The sequence below is a fragment of the Lepisosteus oculatus genome, chromosome 12 (genome assembly GCF_040954835.1).
Source record: "Lepisosteus oculatus isolate fLepOcu1 chromosome 12, fLepOcu1.hap2, whole genome shotgun sequence".
Classification (NCBI taxonomy): domain Eukaryota; kingdom Metazoa; phylum Chordata; class Actinopteri; order Semionotiformes; family Lepisosteidae; genus Lepisosteus; species Lepisosteus oculatus.
Window position 1 is genome coordinate 3,732,410 of NC_090707.1, and position 18,928 is coordinate 3,751,337.

Genomic DNA, 18,928 nt, shown 5'->3' on the forward strand with positions numbered 1-18,928 from the left:
ATAGTTAAAAAATATTTTGAACCGAGGATTGGGATCTGAGGACAAGAGGTTCCACTGCCAGCAATGAATGAGCCTACAGCTAAAAAGCCTTGGCGTCTTCTACCTCTGTCACTCCCACACACCCAATTAAATACTTAATGCCTTCCCTGTGTACTGTAAACACAGAGTAATATTGCAGCTCAGCCAGCACGGGTAGCTGACCTAAAACATGTGGTGAATGTGTAGGTGGGTGTCAGCTAACCACCAGTGAATTAGATAAGATTCTGGTTTATTTTACTGCCGAGTCTCGGAGCTGATCTGAACGTATCTGAATAGGTAGCAGTTGGGGTGGTTCTGGGTTCGATTCCAGCCAGAGGCGTCTGCTTGTGTGGGTTTCCTCTGGTTTCCTACCGTCTCTCAAAGGCTAAATTTGCTGTTTTCTTGTGGCCCTGCAAAAGATGGGGGAGGGGAGGGGCAGTTACAGGTACAGTACTACAGTACCTCGCACTCGGTGCTTTTGGGAAAGGCTCCAGCCTGCCACCAACTCCCACTTTTCTGATGAAGAATCAACAGGATGGCAGCATAAAGTATGACTACGGGAGGTAGGACTAGAACTGGTTGTGCGATGATATAACCGCAATATAGCAACACGCATTTCCAGCAGGATGAGCTGCCGTTAGAGAAAAGCTCTAGATGATGAGAAAAACAGCTCCTCTACCCCCAAGCCCCGAAGAACGGGGCTTAAGAATTGACTTCTGCCAGTAACTGGCCCGCCAATTACGGGATAATTTTAGATTGAGGCAGCATGGGATTCTTCCTGCAGTGCAGAAATTGAAATACCCAAGTACAACTGCTCTGAAATGTGTGTTGGGATCTTTTCATTTTTAGAAGAGATTAATAAGCCTCTCCCTGCACCCTGATCATTCATCAAACTTGAAAACAACTCAGGAAATGAGACGTCTTGAGCATGAGTGTCCACAGAACTCCCCCACATTCTTAATCTGAGCCTCCGTTCTTAATCTGAGACCATGATGAATATACCCTACGTCCTTTTGCTCTCTGTATGTACTGTATCCTCTTAATTGTCAAATACCATAGATCACAATTCCTGATGACAGAAATGTCATTGGTCCAATGTCTTGGACAAATATTCTTTCAACACCCTCAAACACTAGTTTAAATTAACGGAAGAATTCTAGACTATGCATTTTTTCAGAATATATTAGCCCCGCACTATGTCATACCTGTTTTTCTCTCTTTGAATCATTTACCGACTTGCACAAGAGTGAAGTTTTCAAAGTCACCCATGTGGATCATACAGCTATCTTACATACATAGCTGTACAGCTGTCATACATAGTACAAAAGGAGCAAACCAAAAACGGGTGTGTTACCAAAATTCATTTACTGTTACAAAAGAGACAATCCAACTTCATTTGACAACACTATACCTTGCACTTGCGTAGACAGTTTTACAAACTTTCGCATTTAACACTTTAGGGTTTCACAACAATCACTATCGCTGTCCGCACTTTTTTTCCTGTGCTTGACAAATATTTTCTTTTTTAGAATTTGTTGTTTTTAAAAAAAAAAACACATTACACTTTATCAAGTACTTGCTCATCAGTCATTGTAAACTACACATAGTGTACAGGCAGAGGCAGACTTGGGATTGCACTTTACTGGAGGTAAGGGTTAGGCTTGGGTATGACATACAGCACACAGGCCTTCAATTTTACTCGATCATCCTCTTTTCCACTTTGCAGATAAATGGAGACATTCGAAGCATATCCACACATCTCAGAATATCATCAGTGCAAAGACTTTTCTTTTTTTAAGAATCCACTGTAAATAGTAGAGCTATTTAGCAAGTATTGTAGTTCGTACAATCCCTCTCCGTTAGTCAAGCAAAACTGAAAAGGGGAGATGTGAACATCTTCAACATGCCAAAATACAAAAGTCTTGTTAGAAAACGTTTTTTTTTTTTATTAGAATGTATGGGTTGCACGTTGGCCACCTTCCACGATTTGACAACGTCTGGAGTCTCATGGCAGCTGGAATCAATTTTGATGTCCAAATTCTTATTCCCTTCACTTTCAGTTTAGTTTTTTGGCACAGTTCTTGGTCCAAACACGAACAACCACGTTCTCTTTTGTCAAAATACCAAGTCTCCGATGTCCGTAAAAAAAAAGTCTCTCCATCGAATTAAAGAAAGGGTTTTTCTTCATTTAAAAATGGCTGCCCAGGGACCGCCACATAAGCACAAGAATTTTAAAGTGGGGATCTTAGTGTTTTTCTCACAGAAGTACAGTGGAACCACTGTATCCCTCTCTGAGCCTTCCTTTACCAAATTCAATACTTTACAAAGGCCGGCGCCCTACACCCAGGAAGAGAGCAGTGCCTCATTCCGTCTTGGCGTCTCAGTGGGCTGTGCTCCTTCCTCAGAAATGACTCGAGGAGGGTAAGGATGCAGTCTGCAGGGAGATCAACGAGCTGAGAGTCTTGTTTTGCTTTTGCCTTAGTCCTCCTCTTAAAACGTCACACTTCCCAGAGCCAGGACAGGAGTCCATCACAAAATGGCACAGTGCAGTTTCTGAGAGCCCGTTGTCCGATCTCCACGCCATTTCGTTTTCCTTTTCTTCTTCTGACTCTTCTCCGGGATCTCCTGCCTGCGGGAGGAAGGGCAGAAAGAGGGAAAACATTTTTTTAAACGGCTTGTCTAGTCAAAGAGCAGCTGTAAGAATTTAAAAGCTTTTTCTGTGCCCCTTTAAAAAAGGTATTAAGATTCACTTTCAAAAGATATGAGCAAATGAAACACTAGGTTGCTGCTAAATTAAACAACAAGCTTTTCAAACTTATTTCCAGATAGTTTATTTTTCTCCAGTAGTGAATTTATAGTAACCTTCTCAGTTTGATATGCGATATTGATGTGTTTAAAATATTTTTTTTTCTGGAAATTCTTAAGCAAATAACATAATAGTATAAGATGGGGGGACACTATACAATTAAAAATTCCAAACTTCTATATTCTATCTATTGTTTATATCTAAAATATAATAAAACTCCGTTTTGATAGAGATATTATATTCCTGCTAGGAGATAAGAAGCTCCCCTCAGTATATAAGCACAGAATTCATTTTGTATAGACAACAAGCTCACTATAAATTAAGTAACCTATAATGAATTGTTCCAATGACTCAGCTGGACTCCCAGTTGACAAAACATAATTCTGTTATCTTTAAAGGAGGAAGAAGATTTTTTTAGGCCACAGAGACCGAGCGATTACACTGATTGGTCAGAGGAGCTGACGCAGAACACTGGACAGATACAGTTTCATAATTCACCCAAACATACCAAGTACACTTTTTGAATCTGGTTGTGTCCAGTTCTTTATTTTCCTTTCTTAATACTCTCTTCCAGTCCAATGAAATGGAAGAAAAAACAAATCCTGTTTATAAACCTGTCAGGAAGCTCACAGAGAGCTTCTTGGCTTCTAAACACGCAGCTTTTACACTCTGCATCCTCTCAATCACAAACCCCAGCTGTAACCCCAGAATGCGGTGGACAAATGTATACAGATCAAAACACCTGGACCAGATATTTAGAAATATCCCTGCTTAGTTTCTTCCTGGTGTTAGAAACAAGTAACTCATCATAATGGCCTTTTCGCCATTTCTGAATCCCGATATCGGAGAATCTTCAGTAATTCGGCGAGTTTATCAATGCTTCAGGCTTCATTTAACGCACACAAATAGATTGTAATCTTCGTCTAGATTTTCCAGTGGAAACCAAAAGACTTCATAGGCTTTCTGGCCTGGGCGTTATACAGGTACCAGTGAACACAACTAACTTTGCCTCTTTCAGCAAGAATGGAACTGGAGCCAGTGATCTGCTGGAATGACCGGGGGTCAGCTGGCAGCTGCTGCTGCCGCCTCAGCGGTCTCGTGACCCGGGCTCGGCTCTGGACAGGGGGACGTTCTGCGGGGAGTTTCCAAGGTCTTCCCGGGCTTGTGTGGAATTTGTCCAGGAGTTTTCTTTTCCTCCCGTCTCCCTGGTGTCCTGCTAGGGAGTGCCCTTATCCCAGTAAGTAATTCCCATATGACAACTGGGAAGCACGGGCGTGTCCAGTTTTATCGATACAATCCTCGTGAGTAAATTCCTTGACGGAGCTAGAAGTGAAGACGTTACTGAAATAACCTAACAAAAACCACCTGCTTAACATCATGTCTAGTTCCACCACTCCAGTGTTTCTGGACAAAAAAAGTTCTGTAAACGATTTTTCTACAGAGGTTTGGTCTCGGATCGCGGACAATTTCTCAGTAGTGCGGAGTGCAACAACCCAGATGAGACCATCAAATTCTTGCACATTCCTTAGGGTGAGGTTTGTTTTTCTGTCTCTCAGAAGCTAACTGATGTACAATGTTTTCAAGTGACCCACCTGATTACCCGAACAAGGTCATGGAAAGCTTTGTCAACATTGAGGGGGGGATCTTTTGCACTGGTTTCTATGTAAGGAATCTGCAGAAAAAAACAAACTATTACCATGGGAGAAGCAGAGCAGTGGAGATCTTTAACAGACAAATACTTCCAATTTGTTTTCAAGATCTTCACACCTTCAGAAATAATATCCTTTAAAAAATTATATTCTGGGGATTAACACCTACTTCAAACTGAGCTGTGCCAATTACTACTTAGAAAATAAAGTAAAATCTCTGGAGTACTGAATGATACTAGACTGTTATATCTTCAAGATCTCTCCATTCAGTCCAGATGGAAAGAAGATACTTATGAATTCTGATATACAAACATATAGCAGTCTCCTCTGTTTTGGGGGTAAACTTTGTGTTGTATAAAAATGATCACATCTGCCTGAAACCAATATACATATATAAACAGACACATCAAAATTGTGAATTCCAATGATATTGTAAATTACTTTGTGCTGTTTCATGCAATTCACAGCTATAAATAATGGCACTGAGGACAGTTATTTTCATATCGGACATTCAAAAATTGGTACAGTTCACAATAAAAAGGGCTTTTATTCCATTATTGATTGTGGCTTTGTAAAATCTGTCACATACCAATCAAAAACTAATGATTCAATTGGGCTTAATCATGAAGCAGTTGTGCATCACACAGTCAGACCTGTCTGACAGCAGCATTGACTTACAGACCCCACAACAGGAGCAGACTGACAACGAGAATTACATATTCAATTCTACTGCTGTCACTAGGGAAAATTGTACTCTACAACACTGAATGTAGGCAGAAGCACCCAACATGTTGTTACATTTTAATCTCATCAACTTAATTTTTTAAAAGATTTCACCTTCATTGGTCTTGATAGCAATGCATTTTAATAAATTCATAAAGTAAAATGTCATATTTTTATTTAAGCACATACAAGACTATTAACCTCTCTCCAATGTTTGAGTGCAAGTAAAGACTTTGCTCGCTTTTAAGCAGTTGAAAAGTTGCTTTCCAACAAGCTTATGCCTAATAATTTTAATGAACAGAAGAAAATTAAGTGGTTTGGTGAATTCTATCAGTCAATGGGAGGGCAGCTGAGGGACGTCACTACAATGGGAACAGCAGCATGAGTCTATATAGATGCCATAGTCTAACAACTGGAAAAATAACCTTGCACTCTCATAATTACAATTATTCAGATTAGAAGTAAATATGATAACTTCTTATTACTGCCATTTTTAAGCAAGCGTGCAGAAAAGCAGGAAGTTAAAATGAAGATCCTTGTAATCTAGATTCTAGAAGAAAGCATTGTGTGCTGTATTTTGTGTCACATGTCTAATCACACAAAAGAAGAAGACTTCTGGACTGCATTCCCACCGACTCACACGGGGCATCATAATCCTGTAAATGTAGTTCTGCTCATTCCTAGCAGCAGCAGATGGCATTGGAAAAAAGACCGTGGGGTCCGAAACCCAAAGCAACAGACCAGATGGGCTATCAGGAGGCCTGCTCACTTCTTTCACTTCACAGTTTTTTTTCATCCATTTATAGAGAAATAATGGCTGCTGGCTTAAGAAATAAAATCACTTCTTATTTTTTAATATTATTAAAAAAAAGTTATGCATGTCTAGAAAAGAGACAAACCAGCCAATGTATTTATTTTACTGTTTGTCCTCTGTAAGTGTGCTGTATCCCCTTGGATTTTAATAGGACTATTTCAGATTGCAGAAAAAGCAATAAATGTAAAACCTTTCAGAAACTTTTCAGTTGACCGTTTCATAAGCCTGGTTGCTTAACTTTGCTAAATATGATTCTCCGTGGCTTACATGACTGGTCACTCGGTCAACCACAAGTACAAACTAGATCAAAATCATTATAGGTGTCTGCTGTCTGCCTCTCCAGGCTATAGAGTTTTCCCATATTTTTGGCAGTAGGATTCCAGATTTCCAAGGAGCTAGAATGAGGAACGGTAGTGCTGGGCAGGAAAGTGTGATCTTGCTGGCGTCGGCCATCACTGATCCTCCACTCACAAAGACCATGACACTTATGTACTTACGTTGTATTTAGCTGCCATTTCTTTGCCCTGTTCGCTCGTAACCTTCCGTAAGTGTACTAAGTCAACTTTATTTGCAACCAGTATCATAGGAAAGGATTCTCTGAAAAAGAACGAACAAAAGTTATGCATCATTTTATATTTCGACACGATTTTAGATTTGGGAATTAAAAGCATTCCATGCTTTTCACATTTATAATTTAACCTCATGTTCTCAAGCCTATCATTCTGAACTCTCTTCACAGGAGTGCCTCGTACTGGATCAGCGGAGCTCTTTAGCGGTTAGCCGTACTGCCTTCTGCAGTGGTATTACAGGAAAAGGAGATTAATTCCTATCTCCAGAAAGAGGGGTGGATGAAAGCTGTGGTATTTGACTGTAGTCTGCAGGGCTCAAACACATTTCAGCGAGGAAGGAGCCAGTATCTCATGAGGCAACACCCTTCCTTCAGCAAAGGAAATACTTCAGAGTGGAAAAAGCAAAAGAATTTTATTTACTGACAAGAGTTCATCAGCAAGTTAATTTGTATGACATAGGAAGGGCATGACCCCGGAGAGTCGCAGGCTTCGCCCCAAAGGACAACTCCTCGATTATTACTGTGTGAATAACATGCATAGAATTAGAAACTGGGTCGCCTGCACACAGTGGGGCTCACAAAGTAAGTCCTAGCACACTAACTGTGATCTGCCTGGAGTTCCTGCACTTGAAGACTAACTACACATCAGGCTGATCATTAAATCAGCCCATTTTGTAGGCCCGTGTGCGATCGCAAAGACATATGTAGGTCTATGCTCCCCAAAGCACAAAATTGTTGGCATTTGGATAGTTGTAGCCCATGTTGTTCCTGTAGACATTTTCTCTTTAGTCTACATTTTAAAAAACTGGCAAGAGTTAGACTGTTACTGTTAGACACCCCTGCCACATCTTCAGGCTTAGACCCATCCCAGTCTGTTAAACAGAGCAGCTCCTAGCATGTCTGTTATCAGAGCTGTTCAGTACCAATACTGAACAATACAAATGCATATGGATGGACATACCGAGAAATCAGAAATAATGTAATAATGTGAGAGGCTTTAACTGATAAGGTTTTACCTTTTAAAACATTAATATTTTTGCTGTTAATCTATCATCCAGAATTGTGAATTGTGAAGAATTGTGTGTTCTTAACATTAAGCCATTAACGCCCTGAAACCTCCCAGCACATAATCATTGCAGGCATGCAATAGCAATCAGCCTTTTTCTATTGGCCACAGGGCAGTCCTGCTGTGGTAAGGAAAGAAACCAATGAGACATGACGCACTTAAGACAAGCCTACCTGTCTTTTACTCTGAGAATCAGCTGGTGAAACCGGTCCACATGTTCGAAGCTGGCTTTGTCTGTGACAGAGAACACGATGAGGAAGCCATCGCCTGTCCTCATGTACTGTTCTCTCATTGCACTGAACTCCTCCTGCCCGGCTGTGTCCAGAACTGCACAGGGAGAGAAGTCAGGCAGAGCGTCAGGAGCTTTCACACCTCATCTTACCAGGAGGCACTGCAGGAGATCACAGGCTAGTCACGCATGCAAAGTGCAACGTCTTCAAAACAAAAACTTCTCCTCTGCATTCCATTTCATAGGAGACAGAGAAGCCTCCCACCTCTCGTTTTTAACAAACTATTGACCAAATTGTTTTGGTTTAGATGCAAAGAATCAGTCAAAATATCTATATTAGGACAGTATAGCTTGAAAAGCTCCTGGACTTGGTGCATTTAGACCAATTAAACTGCTTCGCCTAACAGCACACATGGTTAGAAGAGGAAGACACAGGCACTGGATGTCTTCCACAAGCCTCGGGTACTTAGTGGTTCACAGAAGAATGAAAATAAAAACATTGTTAAAACAAGATCAAAACACAAGGTACAGCTTCTCCACCTACCAAATCAACCAAAGCCTTTTGCTCCAGCTTTCATCCTATATTCTGAACAATGCCCGTAACTCTGCTTGCTGTACAGCTGCATTTCCTGAATGAGTCACAAATCTACGAAGATTAGTCATTATTTCTTTTACTTTAAAATGAGGAAGATATCCTGTTGTGTTCGGAGAATAAAATATGCAAGAAAGAAAAAAAGACGACTGTCCTGCTAATTGAGACAGGAAAGCTTGGGGGATTTCATGATGTACTGCATAAAGAATTAGACTTACCATCAAGTATTGCCCATTGCCCGTCTATCTCTGTGTGCTTCAGGTACGAGTCCTCTATAGTTGGGTCATAATCGGGCACGAAGATCTTCTGGAAAAACTGGATAGTAAGAGCACTTTTTCCCACACCTCCATCCCCCACCACGACCAGTTTGTACGTTGGCAGGTTGTCACTGGGAACGGCACTGGTTGCCATGGCTACGGTTACACCTGGAAAAACCGAAAATATCCGAGGACATTAATGCTCAGGCACAGTTCCAATAAAACGGACAAGAGTGTTTCATCCTGCCTCAGTGTTAATCGAGGAAAGAAGACGTTGCAACATTGCACTCTGAGAACAAAAGACGCTCACCACCAATTAATCAGCTATCTGCAGTGACTCTTTTTGCCTCCAATACTGACTGAACCCCTCGACTGGACTACTGCTTTCCACCCTTCGGAAGACAGTCTCCAGCTGTGTAGAGAATAACAGCCAGGAATGCAGAGGTACAGAGGTAATGCTCACGATAGACGTCGAGTGGGTGCGAGTGGATCTCATTGCAATATTAAAGGGTGCCATGATCCTTTCATAGAAGAGTGAAGTCTCTTTCTTTTGACGACTTGCCTCAGAACTGCCCCCTTCTTCAAAAAGCCATGAGAAAAAAAAATTCATATAAGCACAAAGAAAGAATTTCATTACGTGCTGTGAGCTTAAGTAAGCATGATTTAGACTCCAGGCAGGTGGGCTCAGGGTATCGAGTACAAAGTTACATCACATTTCATAGTTTTGGGCACTGAATGGCTTGAGCCCAAACCCAGCTCAGAATTCTAATGCATTAGCACCACCTGGACCCATCGCACACAGAGGAAAAGCAAAGCAGTTTCCTTACACAGGCCTGGTGGAGGCCATGATTAAAGCCTTTCCCAGCCTCAGCAAGAACACTGGACTGCCAGGAAACCTGGTCTAGACATGTGGATTACTATGTTCTGTAACTGTGGCTTTTCTTTGGCTGTTTCTGAAAAATAACACAATATCCTGCCTTGCTTCAGCAACATAGCAGCAGAGACTGCATTTCTTGTACATGATCCGTGGTATATTACTACGCAGGTTTATTTGTATGCGTCACGACTTCATGTTTAGGTTACTGCAGCTGTATAATCGTATGCAAAACGGTTTAAATCCCCATGTGAAAATACGGGCCATGATCACTATCACTGCTTGCTGATAATGCACTTATGCTCATTAAAGCGTGTGAGACTGCCGTCTGAAAGAATCTCTTTAATGCTGGAGGTCGTGAATAAGAAAATGATCATGGCAAAGAGGGAAAATTGTCAGACAAAATCTTTACGACTGCTGTACTTAAAAATAACTATTTTAGGAAAATACATTATATCCTTAAAGTTTAGTGTTAACTATTGTTTAACTCTTAAGCTCCAGGCAGCGAGGCAGTTGGTGCTGCTGCACAACAGCCTTAAGGTCCCGGGTTTGATTCTGAATAGATGCACACTCTGTGTGGAGTTTGCATGTTCCTCTCAATCTGCATGAACAGCGGTGCCAATACATGCGAGCACGCTGACTGGGTAAGTGGGGAAGTGAGAACTGCACTGCACTGCTGGCGACAAGGCAAGGTTAAGATAAGGTTCTGGTGAAGGAGACGTATAACCTGCCTACTTCTCTTCCTCATTGTTTTATTTCACTTCACTCAAGAATAATGTTTTGTTAACTATGGTGTCTTATTACCAAGCAGAAACAACTACTTATTGCAAGCTTCCTTGCACATTTTTTCTACCTAGGCTGTGTGCCTTTACAATTTGGAAAGCTGCTTCTCAAATATATATATACATGTTGTAAAAGACAGAAAACTTTATTCTTATTTCGCTAGGGAACTTACTTAGCAGTACAGTATTAAACAGTTGATAAGAAAATGCATTTATTTGCTCACATAAAAGGACTGCCATTCCATCAGAAAGACTGTCTTGCTATGTAAGGAAAACCATTAAAAACTCACTGCTTTTCTATTTTGACAGGTAACCAAAATGGAGCACAAGCACTAATGAATGATGAAATGTAATGGATGTTAAGTAATTCTTCTGTTGCAACATTGTCAAGCACGGGATGAAATTTCCTAATTATTGCCTTAAACAGATTTCAGTGATTTCTGCAATACATGTACCCTCATTTTGCTGTGGGGAAAGTGAGATTTTTATAAGTTTTCAACCCACTTTGTCCTGGCCAGTGAGGGAAAAAAAAAGACAGTTTTCAGCTAGTTTAAGGCTTCTAAAGACTTACCTATCGCCCAAGGAATTGGAAAAAACAGATTCTCACGAGACAAGTTAAAACTAAGAATTTTTAACCAGGATGAAATGAAAAGCGGAAGAATTTGCAATTCTTCCATTTTCAGCACGAAGCCACGCATCAGGCACACAGAGTACACAGAAACAGATACTGACACCTCTCAGAAGACATGGTCTTCCCACTGCCTGTGCTAGAAACCCGGGGTTTTCGTTGTGCATAATGGTTAACACCTCTCTACAACTGAAGCTGAGGCTGACAAACTCAAGTTTCGTTTTCACGTAAATTACACTCCACCCCCTGCACAGCCTTCCCCGGGGAATCTGGGAACGATCTCTCGATAAGGCCGGGTCACTTCTGTGAAGTGACTCATAACCGATTGACACAATTGATATGCGTCAATGACACAAGCACATAATCAAGAGCGGCTGCCTTGCTCCAGCAAAAGCACTAAAATCAGTTAATGTCCTACCGACAAATAAAGCATCTTCGTATTTTACAGCGATTCTCCAGGCGACAGATTACGTTTATTTTCCCCGGCTCTCGCCCTTGCCTTCCATGCAGCACAGTGTCATGGCAGCTAGTGCACGAGCTCCAGGGTCCTGGGTTAGAGTCTAGGCCGCAGTACCCTCTGTGTGGAGTCTGTATGTTCTCTCTGGGGGGGTGTGCAGGTTTTCGGAGACATGCCATTGAGCTGATTAGTGGAGCTAAACTATAAGCTCCACTGGGAAAAGGAGGGGATCCCTCTCCTTCTTAGTCCTTGGTCAGCACTGTGCCAGAGCTAATCCAGACACCAATGTAGCTGGGATACAGCTCAGGTGAAGCAGTCACTATCGGACTCCTCACCCCCACTGTTTACAGCTAAACATAACTCATCAATTACATTTGGATACCAGATTTCAAGTCTGGGTCATACTAGAAAGATCACATATCACATTATTAACTATGGTTTCTACCTGAACGTGTGCCAGTTTAAGTTAAAACGGTGTTAATTATAGTGGATGACCCCACGTGAGAAGCCGCAGGGCTCGAGCTCAGAGGACACTAGGGCAGGGCGGCAGGCCGGAGAAGGACAAGCCAGTTCGTGCTGCGTGCTCTGCAGAAACATGCTCCTTTCCCCCCACTGCTCAGCCACTGTGGTGGACGGCCTGACCAGTCAGGGTCAGGCTGTGCACAGATGCTGGTATGCCAAAAGAAGGCTATAGGACACTCGAGATCTCCTTAAAGGTGATCCAATACAAAATCCTCCCTCTCGGAGCTGTGCCACACCGCTTTCCCATCACGAAATCCTTCTTATTTCTGCATGCTGATGTGACAGTTCATTCTGGGAGAGACTCATCTCCCTGCCTTGCCTCCATTTTCTCAGCTGTCTGGCTGTTTGAGGGTCCACCCCCAGGTAACATCCCTTTGGCATTCCTTGTCCTGGAAGGTGGCTCGGCCTTTTCCTTTGAAAAATTTGTTTTGTTTTCTTTTTTTTTTTTCAGGAGGACCAAGCTGCTTGAACTATCGTCTCTGCTCAATTACCCACCCCAGCAGAGGCCTCACCTCTTCAACAAAGCCCCCGTCCTCTGCACATTCCCCGCTGCCCTGCCCTGCCCATTCTTTCACACGAGGCACCTTGGCCCAAGACATCATGTGGCAGAGACGCCAGTTTGAGCAGCAGATTTATGCGCTGGCACCGGACTCACATCGTTTACAGCGTGTAGACAAGCAGCCTGCTGTCAGTCCATGTTCTGCTGAAGCTGCTAGCCCAGGGGGACTCGTTTTGAAAAGATAAAAAATACAATGCCATTAATCCAATAGGAAATGATCTCCGACTCGGACAGCTGCTTTTCCTCTGCCACACAATGGAAGGAAACAGGCAGTTTCCTTTCTCAGCTTTGGGTAGCCCCGCTGCCGAGACCAGGAAAGGTATTTCTTCCTCCTGGGAATTGCATTTCAGTAGGACAGCCGCTCTGCAACAGCCTAACAGTCCACCCGGCCCATTGAGAGCGATGGGGAAAACTGGGATTAGGCGAGAAACCGCCTCCCAGCGCAGAGACTGAGCCGGTCCAGGTTTTAACTCAGACCTCTGTCAGAGTTCCTGCTCCGCACAGGCCTGTGCTGTTAGTAGTGTTTGAGAGCTTCAAGCTGAGAAACACAAAGGCAGGCTTCTCCTCTGCGCTGGGACACTTGGCTGGGAGCACCATTCCATGGCCCGCAGCCAGGGAAGACAAACTCAGCCCTGAAGGGACACAAACCTGAAGTTATGCAGTAGTTTAAAAAAAAAAAACAGTAAAAAAAAAATGTTGAAATACTCAAGTTGTAGCTGGCACACAAATCCAAAGTCAGGCTGAAATAATTCCCGGAGCTGAACTGGGGCAGGAGGGATGCAGAATACAGTAAATGACAATCCAAAGACGCATACCAACAGAGCTCTGACAAACTGCACTGTCATCCTCCGTGGGAGGTCGTGTGCCCTTGGCTGTAGCAGTCTGACCATTCTGGTTTCAGAAGACAACTACAGCCCCTACAGGGATAAGGATGGTTCTACCTCTACCTGGGTAGAGAATCTGACTGTGCTGTGAAATCTGTACTAAAATGTACAAACAGCCCAAGAAACACAGAGAAAACAAACCCCCTTAAATTCAAAGCGGCAGCAACTGATTTTTTTAAGGGCATACAAGAAAGTAACCACATTTTCCCCTCCCCTCAAACCGGAATTAGATTTGAATACATGGTATTAATCTTGCCTTCCCCAAGAGATGCCCAAGCACCTCTTCTCAGACCTGCAGTCTTGCTGAGCTTGTATGAAAGGCAGGGTGACTCCCAAAAAGTCACAAAGCCTAAATGTGAAGAATTCCACCACTTGCAGATTCAATCCTGTTCAGAGTTCAGGTGGATGTGCAAGCACTGGGATTTTTTGCCAGTTGAGGCTACATGACTCCCCCCCGATGTATGGGCTAGTGAGTTTTCCCAGAAATAGAGTACAAGCAAGCACTACAGCTGTTAAGTGGAAACATATGATGCCACAGTGAAGTCTTCACTCAGTCAGCTGGCGACACGCACAGGTGACACATCTGAGACACGGAGATCACTAAACGGATGTCGTTCTCAAATTCACTCTTTCGCTCGGCGGCCATATGCTTGACAAAGCTGACCCTCGGGAAACCCAGCCGAATAAGACAAAATAATAAAATCGCCAAGACGTCCGAGAGAAGCCCCGCTTTATGCTCCCAGCAGCAACCCTTCACCGACCTCCCACCCAACGTGACTCTGCCCACCGCAGCTGTGCTCCCGCTGAAAAGTCAAGACGCTGTAATATTCAGTTGGGTTTCCTTTAAAAACAGTGATTTTTGTCCCCCCAAGAAACATCCGTGGAACTTTTGGTTTTAAAATTTCCCTTGTGAGTAATCCCAGCTTCACAGCAGCGTGCCACTGTCATACTTTAATAGACCCATCACAGCGAGACTCTTCTGTCAGAGCCTGAAATCTGATATTTCTGACTTAAGACATACGCAGTCACTTCAAATTACACTTCAAACCTTTTTTTTTAAAAAAAGGCGGCTGCGATCATTTAAAAAAAAAGATAAAACGACAGAGCTTAACCCATGTAGCGAATTTCCAAGATGCTTCACAACTCAGATGCACAAATGCTGTGAAAATACACAGGCGGGGTGGTGTTTTTGTCTCCACAGTCAATAAAATATTATTTAAAAAGTCTTAAAGGCAGGGGTGGTGACCTCATCCGTTTTTACTGACTCACACTACCAAAACAATACTCCGTTATTGTAACTCTTCACAGCGGCGCCTGCTGAGTGACCCACTCACCATATTGGAAAGTATAAATATCCCAAATGTTTAAAATCGCCGACGCTGCCAGATGCATTTAACGACAATTGGAGTCTGTCTGCCAAGACTGCACATAGGCGTTAAACTTGAAGTCGCGGTAGACGGGCTTCAGTTTTGATACCATCCACCGCCGCTCGATGTCAACAAGGCTCGATGCCTGTAAATTCACGGTCTTGCAGCGTCTGGTTTTCACAACAGCATTTCAGACACTGCGGTTAAACGTTTAGCTTACTTCATGTTTCCGACTGGTAAAGCTGGGCCGTCAAGCTATATTGTCATGCACTCGCCGACACCGAGTTGCGAGGAAAAAAAAAAGAAGGAACGTGCTAATAATGCATTTCTTACAAGATGGCAACAACAACAAGGGACTCCGTTTATTCAACCCTCTGGATTATTGTGACAAATGTACCGCCATATTTAAATGACATTTCTTTTCTCGGAGAAGCGGTGAGCGCAACAGACTCGGCTCTCCCAGACCGAACCCCCGCGTCCTGCGGATCCACTCAGCAACGGGTCGTGTGGGTGTCTCCGCTGGTAATAAACGCCATTAGTTTGGTAAAGTTTAGCAACAACTATGCATCTGCATAACGGTAAGACGCAGGGAAATGTGTACTTAAAACGAACTCTCCCCCCCCACACACACACACGAAAAATTAAAGCAGTCACAGTTGCTAACCAATTCAAAGAGCCGTCATCTCCTGATACAACCCACACAACTCACCAAGTAACGAGGGGTCAGGAGCAAATATCAGCCGCTTTCCAAACTCGGCGACCTCATCACTCGTCTCCTCCGCTCGGAATGACAGCGGGTGTCCAGTATTTTATAAAGATCTCTCGACAGAAAAATCACATTCCCGTTCCCGTCGGCGTCGGGGGTGGAGGGGGACAGTTTCTCCGCAGTCAGATGTACACTGTAGCAATTCTTTATATTGCAACAGCTGATACTATAAATAGAACTACCTCAGAGGGGAGCACTCCGTCGTCAGTGCAAAGACAAATAACTATTCTGGCGTTCCGCTGCGGTGTTGTGCCATTTTACTTAAAACAACCCTTGTTTAAAAAGGCAGAAGGGTTAAAGTCATCTTGATTCTGAACGTGGCAACAGCGCATTTAACGGGTGGAAAGCGTGTACCCCCCTTCTGCAGAGAGTGGACTATCCCGTCGTGCGAAAGACTTGCTCGGTCCAGATTTAAGGAGGACTTCGTGTCAAAACCTGGCACAAACTTACACTTAAGGTATTCCCTAAAAACGCCGATGTGTCTCCATGACTGACACCAAACCAGAACGGCAGCCCAAGATGAACTGCGATGTGTGACCTCAGCTCCTGTATTTCAGCCCTCTGCTCGGAGAGAGGGTCGCATCAGTCACCAAGGCAGCTGGAGGGGTAAGGGCTGGGCTCTTGGGTGCAGGGTCCGACACCCCTCGGGAGCGCAGTCTGAGGGGAGCTCGCATGCTGTCAGCGTGGTCTTTCCAAAAACACGATGCGTAGAGTCACGTCACGACTCGGCGCAGCCATGACCCGGAATGAGCCCCCTTTAGATCATGAGTAGATCATCATGCGGACGCAGCGTAAGGGTGTGAATTTTCTCCCGTGTTTGCCACAACGATAAAAAAACTAAACAGAATAAGCTCGTTGGGGGGGTTTTACAAATCGTCATAAACCGACTACCGCCCCGTTATCTTTCGGTATTTCCTCTGTGTAAAAAAAAAAAGCTTTTTAGTTCCCCCATAATTCACGAGGTTGTCCCTATTTTCTGTTTCACAGACGCAACACGTACAGTGGGACACACAGTGTATGTCCAACCCCTGCAATGATCACCGTACCTCAACGCCGTGACAGCGGGGGATCCTTTCTGTTCGTTGTGTTGAGCGGCTCCTGGACATCACATTCCGGGCGAGTCTGCAGTGCTTCGGGTGTGGCGGTACACTGACCCCTGAGCCTCCCGCAGGCAGCGCACCTGCTGCTCTTACACAGAGGCGCACGGCAGCGCCACACGACCCGCTGTTCTCGTCACAGGACCGGTCAGGTGTCCGGAACGCATCGACCAGGAACGCGGTGGTGCCTTAGCCCAAAACCACCAGGCAGAAGCCTAAACTGATCCCGACCACATGTGAGGAATCGAGCATTGCCCTTTCTCACCAGTTTCAGTCCAGTGTGCCATTACTCGATTAAGAAGGCCCTTGAGGTGTGAGCAGTTTGCATCTCTTGCTGTTGATTGAAAACAAAAACAGTTTGGCAGCAGCAAAAGGGTGTTCATTTTCTAGCCTTGACCATGAGAAAGCCTACCTGGCTGCTATTGGCTCATTGATCTAGAGACCCCTTTGAGCCAGGATTTGAAGGACTCGAGAGGAACACCTTCCAGTGCTTATTTTTACCCTGCAACATATTATTGGTGACAATTACCACTGCTGCCTCACAGCTCTCGGGTGCGGGTTCGATTCGGTGCTTGGGAGACTTCTGTGTGGAGCTGGCTTGGCGTCACTGCGAGTTTTCTCTGGGGTAACGGTATCTCGCGCGCCCTGGGATCCCAGGGGATCCTGTCCAGAGCACGAGTCCTCCGCGTTCCCTCTCCTGCGCGGGAGAGGCATTGTGGGAATGGACGGGCGTCACAGTGTCAGCCATATCATTCAAATGTATCCTATTTCAAAATGCCTACTGAGAGAATATTCCGGTTAACGGTTCCTCCGGCCCATCTCCTTTCGCACTGGGCTCCGCAGTCGAACTCGGAGCGAGTGGGAGGCAGTGGCCCTGGCAGTCTGAGTCCTTGAGGTAAGGCGGAGGGCAGGGGTCTCCAGCCCGGCCCCTGCAAGGCCCCAGTCCAGCTGGCTTGACAGGACGTGAGTCAACTGCCCCCCCCAAAGATTGAACTCAAGATCGCTAAAGAGGGAACAATTGAACTGTGATCAGTTTATTTTTAAAAAAAGTAATTAAGATATAACTTAGAGAGCCCTCAGCGACTAACGTTCACTTAATTGTACACAATTAATTGCTCAATTGATCAATAACTTAAGTTATCTTAATATTCAAAATACAGGTGATTCAGGGTTACCTACCAGAAGTCCTGGACTGGAGCTCTCCAGGACCTGACCAAAGAGAGAAACTTTTCATTTCAGTGCCGCCATAATAGAGCATATATAAACTCATTATTATTGTTGTTATTATTTTAGAGAACAAAACCATTTTACATCACGGTTACTCAGCCTTACTTTTCCAATTCACTTTCGACTATACATCACAAGTAAAAAGTGTCTATTCCTATTTGTTCCCTTAGTATTTTACAATTATATAACTTTTTAACAAACTATATACTGTACATTCAAAATGAGGAAGATGTATACGAAGAGGGAGGAGACTATATAAATGTCCCTTATCAAGTTTCAGTTATTTTGTATCTCAACAAATTCAGACCTTAAAGGTTTAATGTACTTAACCCATCTAGACCAAAATTTGACAAATGTATTATTTTGTAATTTTAGTGAAAATGTTCATTTTTCCATTATATATATTTCATTCATTAATTCAATCCAATCATTCCCGGCCACTTTCTTGTTATAGCTTTCTTCCGTGCTGATAAAAGGATTCCAAACAAATATTCACCAGTTCCCCTCCAATCAAACTCCAGTTTGCCAAAATATATCTACTATTTTCACTGTAGTACAAGACCTGTTTGATGTTTCTGTAGTGAACTGAGCAGGAAATTAGATTTAAATGCGATGAACACATTTTGATTTGATGAGTCAAGTGTTTCAACACAACTTTGCAATCGGGTCCTTTCCAAAGTTTCTTTTTGACCTGGAGAAAAATTCAAGTATGCCGGAGCCTGCAGAAGCCTCTGCGATGATTCCGATCATTAATGACCTCTCGAGCATGTGCTCCGAGGTTAGTGAAAGCAGCTGTTTGTCAAACGCCCCATCTGCAGACACACAAGGGCTTTTGTCGCCACGGACCAGACTGGTCTGCACGGAAGTCACTGTGTAGTCAGTCCGCTTCATTCTCTCTGGCCTGAGTTCAGCCCGGTTGTGAAGGAGTTTATTTTTAGATGTGATTTAATTTGATTTTACACACACACACGGCGTTATAGTACTGCTTTCTCAGGGATTACATAGGGAATTAAGCCCTGGGCATCTGACATTTCTCACATTTC

At 43.6% G+C, this 18,928-nt stretch overlaps 1 protein-coding gene across 2 annotated transcripts; it reads right to left on the reverse strand.

Moving 5' to 3' along the window:
• Positions 1-1,364: 1,364 nt before the first annotated feature.
• On the reverse strand, positions 1,365-15,680 carry mrasa (muscle RAS oncogene homolog a). Of its 2 annotated transcripts, XM_069196303.1 has the most exons (7): positions 15,505-15,680; positions 9,033-9,134; positions 8,684-8,890; positions 7,818-7,971; positions 6,508-6,607; positions 4,417-4,496; positions 1,365-2,647 (listed from the first exon to the last, which is right to left on the reverse strand). In XM_069196303.1, exons 3-7 carry the CDS (start codon positions 8,874-8,876, stop codon positions 2,548-2,550), a joined length of 627 nt encoding a protein of 208 aa, XP_069052404.1. In that variant the 5' UTR covers positions 8,877-8,890; positions 9,033-9,134; positions 15,505-15,680; the 3' UTR covers positions 1,365-2,547. The 2 variants fall into 2 exon arrangements, with proteins under 2 accessions (XP_069052404.1, XP_006636302.1); XM_006636239.3 differs by lacking the exon at positions 9,033-9,134 and having other exon boundaries at positions 15,505-15,679.
• Between the last annotated feature and the right edge of the window lie 3,248 nt (positions 15,681-18,928).